This window comes from Trichoderma ghanense, assembly GCF_004382785.1.
Source record: "Trichoderma ghanense strain CCMA-1212 chromosome Unknown scaffold_23, whole genome shotgun sequence".
Classification (NCBI taxonomy): Eukaryota; Fungi; Ascomycota; class Sordariomycetes; order Hypocreales; family Hypocreaceae; genus Trichoderma; species Trichoderma ghanense.
Window position 1 is genome coordinate 255,181 of NW_027395686.1, and position 10,871 is coordinate 266,051.

The 10,871-nt window shown below is 53.4% G+C and overlaps 4 protein-coding genes across 4 annotated transcripts; 1 reads left to right on the forward strand and 3 right to left on the reverse strand.

Annotated features, from left to right (window-relative positions):
- Positions 1-387: 387 nt before the first annotated feature.
- On the forward strand, positions 388-588 carry CCMA1212_010267 (uncharacterized protein; the record flags this gene model as incomplete). Its single annotated transcript, XM_073707319.1, has 1 exon — positions 388-588. One exon carries the CDS (start codon positions 388-390, stop codon positions 586-588), a length of 201 nt encoding a protein of 66 aa, XP_073554265.1.
- Positions 589-4,005: 3,417 nt separating this feature from the next.
- Positions 4,006-6,620, reverse strand: CCMA1212_010268 (uncharacterized protein; the record flags this gene model as incomplete). The annotated part of the gene is made up of 6 exons (XM_073707320.1): positions 4,006-4,178; positions 4,245-4,822; positions 4,882-5,081; positions 5,224-5,504; positions 5,575-5,945; positions 6,613-6,620. 6 exons carry the CDS (start codon positions 6,618-6,620, stop codon positions 4,006-4,008), a joined length of 1,611 nt encoding a protein of 536 aa, XP_073554262.1.
- Positions 6,621-8,417: 1,797 nt separating this feature from the next.
- Positions 8,418-8,858, reverse strand: CCMA1212_010269 (Coactosin; the record flags this gene model as incomplete). Its single annotated transcript, XM_073707321.1, has 1 exon — positions 8,418-8,858. The coding sequence occupies one exon, from the start codon at positions 8,856-8,858 to the stop codon at positions 8,418-8,420; it is 441 nt and encodes a 146-aa protein (XP_073554261.1).
- A 901-nt stretch (positions 8,859-9,759) lies between these two features.
- On the reverse strand, positions 9,760-10,824 carry CCMA1212_010270 (Adenine DNA glycosylase; the record flags this gene model as incomplete). Its single annotated transcript, XM_073707322.1, has 1 exon — positions 9,760-10,824. The coding sequence occupies one exon, from the start codon at positions 10,822-10,824 to the stop codon at positions 9,760-9,762; it is 1,065 nt and encodes a 354-aa protein (XP_073554221.1).
- Between the last annotated feature and the right edge of the window lie 47 nt (positions 10,825-10,871).

The following is a 10,871-nucleotide window of genomic DNA, read 5'->3' on the forward strand; positions in this document are numbered from 1 at the left end:
ACGAATCCAAAGGAATTCATCGATGCCCAAACGTCCTTACGAAACACGGCGAGGCTTCTGTTTTTCTTTTCTTTTCTTTTCTTTTCTTTTCTTTTTTTTTTGCCCCTCTAGATCGGTGATGAGGTGCATGGCTGATCCAGCCCTGATCATGGATCAGTATGGAGGATCGAGAAAATACGTACCCTGCCCGGTCACCGGGGTGGATTCGTGACGATCACAGCGTCCTTCGAGCATGGACAAGGATTTGGGCTCTTTTTTGTGGCTCCTCCGTTTTGTGTCAAAGGACTCGAGGGGCTATCCTGGGGATGTAGGAGTACCTGGGCGGCCGTGACAACGCTGATCAATGGGCGCAGGTGACCAAATAAGGCAATTAGCTCTTTGTTGTTGATGGAGAGCTCGCTTTTTTGCTGTGGGTTAGGCTTTGATATCAGTTTGATCCAATTGGTATCATGCAGCCGCGAGACAGCGCAAGACAAGCTTCAAACAGAGCTTCTCCTCTTCTCCGTCCTTCTCCAACCACTTCGCACCAGCAGACACACCACTTGGGCAGATATCACACGTACACGTACGCTACAACCCCCCCTTTGAGCTTCTCGCTCTAGGGGCAGCCGGCCGTCACACCGACTTCGAATTGGCGCCGTCGGTTGGGGGCTGATGGGATCCCAAGCGCATGCTGCCGCTTGCCAATGTCGCTGCTACTATATCTCTTCTGCTAGCTACTTCGTGCCGTTATCTATCCTAGTACTACGCATCTACCATTGACGAATGGTACTTGTACATGCCGCTTTCTGAGAGCCCCGACAACGGACGGCGCGGAAGGACGAGGGCTGGGAGGGAACGGAGCTAACGTCGGTCAGGCTGTAAGCATTTCATCCCGTCCAGCCAGCAAAGTGTTATCAACGGGTTGTCATGCTTCAGTTCCGGCACACACACACCCCTCAGTAGGAAAACTCATTGCCCTGCTTCCGTTATATTACGTTCCCCCAGGAAGTAAGTACGGTACGAATCAGTACATGTAGTCATCTTTGCCAACATGCCTTCCCCGCACTTTGGAGATGCAGAGTTGCAGACTCTAAATTGCAGAAAATGAAGCTATTGCCGCTCCTTTGCAGTGTTGGCGTAAAGGCAAAATAGCAAATAGACAACCGGCTGCTGCATTCGTGTGTTTGATTGCTCTGCTCGTATGGTCTCGCCAGGTCCAGACTTGCTTTGGCGAGCCAACGCCACGCTGATGCGGCCTGGACGATGCTGCTCACAGGCACATGGTTTGTGTTGCCGCATCTAGCTACTTGACGAATGTTGGAGTAATACTACTCGTTACAAGTACTCCATATCATCATGCAGCAACGTGAGGCTAGGTATTCTACCCCTACCTAGACGTACTGCCGTCGCTTGGAGCTAGTAGTCATCCCCAAGGCAATGTGTGAGCAGAAACGGCGCGCGCATGTTCACGCTGCATACCTCCGTACCCCAACACCACATCCAACCCCACCGGCTGCCGGTGGTGGATGAATGATCATGTATTCGAGCGTATATTGGCAACCCTCCCATCATCTAATAGACGGGCGTCTACCCGGATTTCCAAACCAGAAAGGACGCGAGAGGGGAACGCGAGAGGGGGGGCTCGGCCAAAACAATGGCAGGAGTCGGGCAGTCGTGCTTTTTGGCTGTTTCGAATAGCTTCACTTCCATTCGGTTTATTCGCTTTTGCTTCCACGAGCAATTCCAACGGGTAAAATCATTACTGACGACAAGTGTCTTGACAGAGTTCTTTTTTTATTCATCTTTTCGCTTATAATAATGACAGACGGGCGACGTCATTTGGGATGTGCCCAGACTCTAAGCTGAGAGCGGCAGGTCGCGATAACGGGCAGCGTTTTGAGGCATCTGACGAGTAGCTGGAGTCGCGCAATCTATTACTGACCGTCCCTTTCGACTGTATGCCCTTCTGTAGCCATATGCTCCCGTCAGGTAGGTTTCTGTGTAGGGAGGCCTCGTCTGGAGCCGATTATAGTCATGATGGGGGAAGCAGGGGACTCCAAGGCAAAATCGGTGGGTTTCCGCTTTGTCCTGGTCGGCCAACTCAGACATACATACACACATGCGTGCTTGGTACATTCCTTTCCGTCTTGACCGCTACTCTCTCTTCTTGTGGTTTCGGAGGCAACATGAACGCTCGCGTCTGTTGTTACCCTGGAGTGGCTTACAAGTTTTTCACCTTTTGGGACGATGAAGGATTCGGCTATTGTGCCCAGTCGACCTGGTCGTCCACAAGCCACTCCATTTTGGCCGTAATCTCAGCACGAGCATGTCTGCATCTTTGCGGCTCCAGGTTGGGCACGTACGAGTAATAGCTGTATGGTGTAGTAGCTTTGATAAGACTCGTTTCGCATCTTCACCCTGCATCTCTTGTCAGTTCCAGGTGCTTGGATTATGCTCCTTGAATCACACATCAATGCATGTCCTGATTCTGGGGTGCGGCACTGGCGGCTGCTCCCTTCCTCCCTTTGCCCTTTGATACGGTCTCCTCGAGTGCGTTTACGAGCTGCGGGCGTGATGTGCGTGACGTTTTGGCGATGCATTCGACTGAAGCCTTCGGAGGTTAGGCTGGCTGATACGTGCATGTACTCGAGGGTTTATGCTTTCCGGGGTGTATGCATTGCCGGTGGCTATCTTTGGATATATATCTTCTCTTTCGGTTTAGATTCATTGCATTGGACAAAGTAGCAGTACGAGAGCATGGATGTCTGCATCTGCTGGCTAGCAAATACTATTACCGTCCGTATTCTGGGGTTGTCTTCGAGTCAGTGCTCAGAGTTTGCATGAGGAGGGTTCCCCGGAAAGCATCGTCCTCTCACCGACATGACAGCTGCGGGAGAACGATTTGGGAGTGGCATAGTTGCTGCACGGGCGCGTAGTTTCGTATCGTAGGCCGCTAGCAACCCGTTTTGAGAAGCTGATGCTGTCCTCATGTGAAGCAAAGGTCAAGTGACGAGCTTTGTTTGTCATGGAGAGGCGTGGTCTCGGCGAATGTGGAAGAAACGGTGACGTATCGACTCTCCAGCTGCTCGAGCACTTTGCATCTTCGAGGATCGATGACCTTCGAAGATCGACGACCTTTAATCTTCAGTCCCTTCTCCTGCCAACTCATCGCTCTGCATGATGCGCTGATCTCGCTTGCCCGTCCGTTCCCCGAAATTCAAATTCGTCCGTCTGATTGAGCCTCAAGTCAGCAGACGTGTGGCTTTGTCGAGATGTATGGAAGTAAAGTTGCAACGGCGTGCGGTAAAGTCGGGGAAGTCTCTGCAGACCGGAGCTGATAGCTCAAAACTCACATTTTCTGACCTGTTCGCTAAGGTATATATTCCGGCTGATAACCGCCACTGCATCAACCCATGCAAAGCTGCATCGTGGCGTGACAGGGAATGACATGACATGGCGTGGAAGTCTGAATAGCATGTACAATGGCTATACGGCTGAGTGCATACATCAACACAGATTGGCGTACGTATAACCGGAACTATCCCGTCGTGTGACGGATAGGACAATGGTTGCCCATCTCCTTTTCCACTTGTCAGAGTCGAAACCGTATCTGCTGTCGTGCAAACGGACCTCTTGCTCCTTTGCCTGCCTCGTACGGGGACAAGTTCCACCAACCTAGCTCTAGATCTCAGCGTATGGTTGGTTTGAGAAGGGAAAGAGGACCGATGCTTACCTTTGTGCAGTTCTCGCAAATCTATCTGTGAAGTCCTGATAAGGGCAGTCTCCAGCCTGAACGGTAACATGGACCTTTCGCTGAACCAATCCTAGAAAAGTCAACGATATGACACCGGGGAACAGGATTCTAGAATATCACTTTATTCAGACGACTATGTACAGTTCTGCTTCCCATCATTGTCACATGTATCTGACTGCCTCGCGAAACGCCAACTCTTTGGGTATCCAGATGCTCTATTTTGTCTCTTCTCCACGGAAAACACAGATCGAAACCGGTGAAAAACTCACTCAGTCGTCGTGAACGGGAGGGCCGGCATAGTTCTTGTTGCCCCAAGCCCAGTACCAGATGCCGGATATGGCCGTCGCGGCAACAAAAACAACAGGAGCATAGTTGACCGTCTGGGCGCTGACGGGAATGATGGTCGGCATGCAGAAGAGCGGCAGAGCAAGCAGGGACCAGGCTGTTGAAAGGATCAGTATAAGTTTCATAACCCACGACGCAGAGGAAGAAGACCAGATGCACGTACCAATAGTGATGACGTTGCAGAAAGCACCCAGCTGGCCGAGGTAGAATTTGCCCTTGCGAACCTGCTTCCTTCCGCTGAGCAGACTGATGGCAACCGGCGTTGCATACGCAGCCGTCAAGCAAATGACACCAACGCCGGAGAAGGCATTGAAGGCGGCAGTAGAGCCGAAGTAAATGACTCCGAGGATGATTTGCACGGCCATGCTGAGCATCATGGCGTTGAGCGGCACGTCGAGGGTCTTGTTGACCTTAATCCACCACTTGGACCCGGGAATGGCGCCGTCACGAGCAAAGGCCCACGTGCAGCGAGACGCGGCAGTCGTACAGCCAATGCCGCAGATGACAGCGAGGACCATGAGGGGAATGAGAAGACCAATGGCGCCGCCAGAAGATCCCACGGCGGCTTTGATGATGGGGGGCACGGGCTGGCCGGAGGCGAGTGCGGCAAGCATTCCGAGATCGGGAAGAACGAAGACGAGGGGAATGAGGAAGAGGAGGCCGGCAATGGTGTTGAAGAAAATGGTGACGACCATGGCCTTGGGGACCTGCGTGGCGGGATCCTTGACTTCCTCGCACATGCTAATTTCCGTCAGTCGCAGGTTCGAGAAGCCCTTGGTTGCAAGGCAGCATCAACTCACGAGATGATCATTCCAGTTGAAGAAGTGGCATAAGCGGCGTGCAGGAGACCGACACAGAAAGACCAGCCACTGGGCCAGCCCGAAAAGGATTCGAAATGGCCAAACACCCACTTGGCCTCGTGCCGGTCATTTTTGGCAATGACGAGGACGCTGATGAGGATGGCAATGACACCGGCAAAGGTCCAGAAAACAGCGGCAGTCTTTCAACAATTAGCAAACTGTTGGCTTCCGCATAATGATAAGGAAAGGAAACCTGCGGTATAGAAGCCTATACCATTCCTATTCAGGTCTCCACGGTCCTATATCAGGAGCCGAGATACCGAGGGGGAAAGCAATACTCACATCCAACCAAGGAAGCCACTTGTTGCCGAGCGCAGATACAGCATTGCAAAACAGCGTCAGAGCCAAGAAGATGAGGAACACCTGCCAGGTTTCGCCCGCAAAGATGCCGACGCCGGGCTCCTTTTCAAATACGTTGATGCAGGAGACGAAGAACAACGTGCTGCCAAAGTTGACGGCCAGGGTGATGGTGATGTTGCCGACAACAAACAGCCAGCCCGTGATCCAAGATGCAATGCGCCGCCACTTGGGGGATGCCAACATAAAGGCTTGGTAGTAGACGCCTGCGAACATCAAACATTAGCACGCGCGCATTCAACAATATGCGATTGGGCGCAAAACAGGATTGGTTACCTCCGGCCGTGGGATAGACACTGGTAATTTCACCCAAAGACGCCGCGACGCAGACAATGATCAATGAGACCAAAACCCAGCCCCAGATGATGTCCACCGGACCGCCTCCAACCAGGGGGTAATATAGCGTCGTGGCGAGGCCGTACGGGATCGAGGCGAGGACGAAGGACATGAATGCGACCTGTGCCGTGGATCGGTTGCGCGACAGTTCGGGGGTGTACCCCAGCGTCTCGAGGAGGTGGTCGGCCGAATCCTGGACATTATCAAGGCGCTGGTGGCTCTCGAGCTTGGAGTCGACGAGGGTCGGGCCTCCCTTCGGCTTGTTGGCCGAGGAGGAAGACATGGCGGGCGAAGAGGAAAGGACGAGGACGCTTAGGAGGAAAAGCGCGATGATGAGGGGATCATGGAGGGGGAGGAAGAGGCAGAAGAATAAGAGAGAGAAGAGAGAAGGGAGAAAGAGTAAAGAGAAGGAAAGAGAAGGAACAGAAGACGAGATGAGGCTTTGAGTGTGGCTCAAGGCAAAATGCGATGATGGATTGTTGAGAAGGCTTCCACAATAGCGCCGGGGCTCATGCAAGTAAGCAGTGCAACCAGGATGCTGTCATAGTACGTTGTAAACGAGCTGATGGTTCGTGCCAATCAATGCGATCTAGGCCGCATCCGAAGATTGTCGCGTGCCCGAGATGGAGCTGGAGCTGCTGGAGATAGCAATAGACCGCTACGCTGGTTGTATAATGCGTCTATGGAGATGACATATGATGAGAATCGTCTCTAGAAGAGGCTGCGCCTTGAGATGGAGGAAGAGAGGGAGGGAGGAAGAAAGCGGAAAAGTCCAAAGCCTTACCGAGGAGAGAAAGAGGAAAGAAAAGACGGCCCAGAAAGTGAGAAAAAAACTTGCGACTGAGAGGACGTGATTGGGCGGCGGGGCCTTGGCCAGTTTCCATTGATCGTTGCGCTAAAGATGGACAGAGAGCGACAGTCCCTGGATTCTGATTGTCGGCATGGAACTTTTTTGGCTGATTATTGGATGATCCTCACGGCCTCATTACTCGCGACAGCCTGGAGAAAAGCTGGAGTGAAGCCCTACAGTAGTCTCACTCTCACGGTTTCCTTGAAACCACAAGGCATTGTCTCTTCTTCCCCCAGAATCCGCCCTTGTGGATACGCATCTTCGACCTGAATTTCCCGAAACAGGTGGAAACAGAATGATGGCGGCTTTCTGGCTGGGGTTTAATGCAATGGATCAGTTGATATCATGGCGCCGCCGTTCCCCAGGCTAGCAGCCGGCCTAGGCTGGATTTATCAGGGGGAGGCGAATCGGGGCGCTCCAGCGAACGCTTATTAGTGGCTGTTGGCGGTCCTGGTTATAAGCGGTCCGGACAGTGCTGGGTTCAGAGGCGGGTTGTGACCGTTGACGGAAGCCTTTCGAGGTTGACACCTACGTCAGAAGAGCGACAACTCGGAAAGCCAAGCCCGGGCTTGGTCGAAGAGGAGGGACGGTCTTCTTTCCGCCTCATATTCTTCTAGAATGGGAATCTCAGGCTGGTGCAATGCAGGGCGCCATGCAGGATCTACTCCGTACATGCGATTAGACTGCTGACGAGTGGCGGACTGATGCAGATGCCCAGATCGAGCCAGTCTTGATGTGTCCAGGATTGGCCGTTGGGCTGGACAACGCTTGCAGTCCTGCAATTATACACTAGAGAGCCAGTCACATGTGATTGTCTGCTTTGACGTACAAATAGCTCGTATATATGCATCTATCCGTGGAGAAGAAGACGAGCAGACGAGCAGAAGAGGATCATGAGTAGAAGGAAAATGTCACCGGCAGGCAAGAGACCCGCAAGCACATGCAAATCTCTTGACACAGAAAGTCGAGGCCTCAGGCCAGAGCGTTGGCGCTAAGCCGCAACGGCCGTCGCTCGGTGGGCCGTTGAGGAAATATTGCACGCACTTCCGCGCTAGGCCGAGAGCGGTATGGACGCTCGGTGATGGGCTGGATTCAACAAAATCTGGCGAGAAAAGTTCCACGCCGGACGCGATGGAGATGCCGTTTTGTTATCTGGCAGTTGTTACAGTCAGCCAATTCTATGACTACCTCAGTACGAAGATGCTGGAATAACGCCATGTCGAGCACATTATTGGAGGAGATTCAACAGTCGCTTTGTTGCCCGATGAACTTGCGAGAACCAAGAAAGCAGACATGGATGTTCACACAGATTCCACGATGACCCTCGACACGAGTACGAAGCACCTATACACATACACATATACCTCCTCTATATCATATCTGTTCACCGCATGTCTGCTTCTCAACAATGTGTTGCAAGTAGCGATACGAGATGACCAAATGCCCAATCCATTTTAGCCCCTCCCGTTATTGCTCTGTCTGTTAGTGACAAGCGTGGTCCATCAGAGTCTGGACGTGAGATGATAATCTCCGACTCTTCTCAACCCATCTGTTCTGTCCACTTCAACGACACCTGCAGCTTGCTCGCTTGTACGCCTCGGCCGCAATTGCCTTATGTTATGTCTCCATCTGTTCCCTTCCTATCTCTTGTACTTATATCACCTGTTTTCCTGCTTTTCCTCTAACCCCTCTTCATCACCCCTTAAGACTACAAAATGCAGAGTTGCCCATCTCTCACTCCTTATATACACGTGCTCCGGCTTGTGTTCATGTCATCGTCATGCCATCAACCTAAGTACTAGTCACGTATATGTAGTCTATATCGATATCCATCTTTTGGCCCTCGTGCTCGCAATCCATATCCATCTATCATCCCCCCTTCCCCCCTTTCCCCCTTTCTATGGCGTATCGCGCTCTCTCACCCCCCTCGCAATCAACCGCGCCCACCGTTGTAATCGGCGCCGCCAGACTTCCGCAACAGCTTCACAAGGTCATCCTCCCTCAGCTCCGACCGCTCCTCCGCCGTAATCGCCAGGTGGTGGTGCTGCAGCGCCTTCTTGACGTCGCCGCTCTCGACGCTGACGCGCGCCTTGCGCATCACCTTTGTGTTCTTGCCGATCCACACCGCCAGCACGAACTTGACGCGTGTGCTCTCCTTGTCGTTTGCGTACTCGATGCGCACGTAGCCGTACTGAACCTGCCCGTCGTCCAGCGCCTGCACCAGCTCCTCGAGCCCGCCGGTGCCTGTCTGCGTCAGCGTCAGCTTGTTGCCCACCGGCGCCGCGTACGACAGGAGCATCCAGTTGGTGTCCTTTTTGTCGTTGCGCACGTCGTCGTACGCGGCCACGATATCGGGGGCGTCGAGACCAGACATGGCTGCTGCTGTGCGAGTGCGTGTATCGGGTGGTGTGCGGAAGGGAGCGAGAGAGAGGAGAGGTGGGCGACTGAGTGGCACAGCAGGAATTCGGCACGATCCCGATTTCAAGAATAGGGGTCTCGGGGGCGTCGGTTCTCGAATTCGAGGAGCACGTGCGAAACGGCGAAGACCTGCAGCCGCAAAAAGACAGCAGTCGGTGATTAGCAATTGATCCAAGGCGGGTTGCGTTCCTGTCGACTGCGGCTCATCCCGCCGCTTGTCTCGAACTTTGCTTCTGCCTCCATGTTCCACTTACCTTGCAGACCGGCCAGATGGCGTATTCCAAAGGTTGGGAGAGCGGAAAAGGGCGGGGAAGAAATCTGGCTTATCACCACAAGCCTCCACCGCAGCCCCTTTCTCCAGCTAATCGATTACATGTGCAATGCCTACCCTAGAGGCTGAACGTAAAAGGGGGGGGTTGACTCTGTGGAAAACGAAATGTTCCTTTTGCAGTCAATTGCCTATTACTTTGTTAAACTCTCTCCATCTCTAAGCACAACGCCCATCAGAATTAGCCTCATGGCTTGGTGGTCCTTTTCGTCGTGCGACCCAAATCGTGCAACTTTGCTTCGTGACCACCGCCCTCTTTCCCGCCCAGCACAATATTGCGTCTCCTGTATCATCACCAGTCACTGGTGCATATACCTACGAAAAGATTGAAAGCGATGCCAATCACACATGCTCTACCTAGCTTGGCCAATTTATCCTCTGTATTTGTGTCGTCGGGTATATTGAATGCGGTTTCCCAGGCGCATTCAATTTCCAATCCTTCAGAACCCTCACACCAGACGCCTAATCCCATCTCAATTGCATGTCCCGAGTGCCCGGTTCCCTATCCTACGAATCCCACTGAAAGCAATTACCACTCTTCCACTGCATTCTTGACCATCTCCCAGCATTTGCGCATCCCCGTTCCCATCGACTCTGCATCAACATCACCACCGGCCACCCACCGCCTTGGCTGCTCTTCATCCTCGGCCACCTCCGCATCGTCGCCCACGTCGAATAGGAACACATGCATCGTGAGCTTGATGTGCGAAAACAGCCAAGGAACACTGCCAAGCTCTCCCTCGCAAGTAATCCTCGTCGTCTTCTTCCTCCCCTTTTCGCCACCATCCATCAGACTTGCCACATAGCCCCTAGCTAGCTGCTCTCGCCTCGCCTTATCCGGTTTCGTTGATGGCCCGAGCAGTTTACTCGGAAATTCCCAGAGTCCAGCCAGAAGGCCCTTGAGTGGCCGGCGGTGGATGAGGTAGTGGCCGTCACTTCGGCGGATCGCGCAGACGAGCGTTTCTTCCTCGCGGACGGCCTTTTTGATGGCCTTGACGGGGAATCGGCGGGCGTGGCCGGTGATGGTATCAATGGTTGCTTTGGAAGGGGCCCCAGACGTCGCTGAAGGGGAGGAGGAGGCTGAAGCGTCTATGGCGGGTTTCCTGGTAAATGCAAACGCTGCCAGTGTGGTCTGCTTGCTCTGCCTTGCTTCTGTCTTGTTGGTGCCGGTGGTGCGGTTCTCGCCTTGGGCGGAGTCGTCATCGCTGCCGCCTTCACCGTCATCAAACGGTTCACATAGAATGCATGCTGCATCTTCAATGTCCACCATCGTCTTTGGCTTCTCCTTTGACTTGCTGGCCTTGAGCTCGCCCTCCTTATAAACGCGACACGTCGACGTAATCGGACACTGAGGGCAGTTGGGATTCGGGGTGCAGATGGTGCTACCCAGCTCCATCAGCGCCTGGCCCCATCGGCCCGGTCTGTCGTTGGGTTCGCAGCTCGTCTCGCCATTGACACTGTCCAGCTCGGAAGTCGCTTTCACCATGGCATCCGCCGCTGCCCAGATGGCATCGATGACGGCTTTGCCCGTCTTGATATTGCCGTGTATGCCCAGCTGCCTGCTCAACACTCGCAGCACGTTGCCGTCAACCATTGGCTCAGCGCGGCCGAATACGATGCATGAAATGGCGCCGGCGGTAT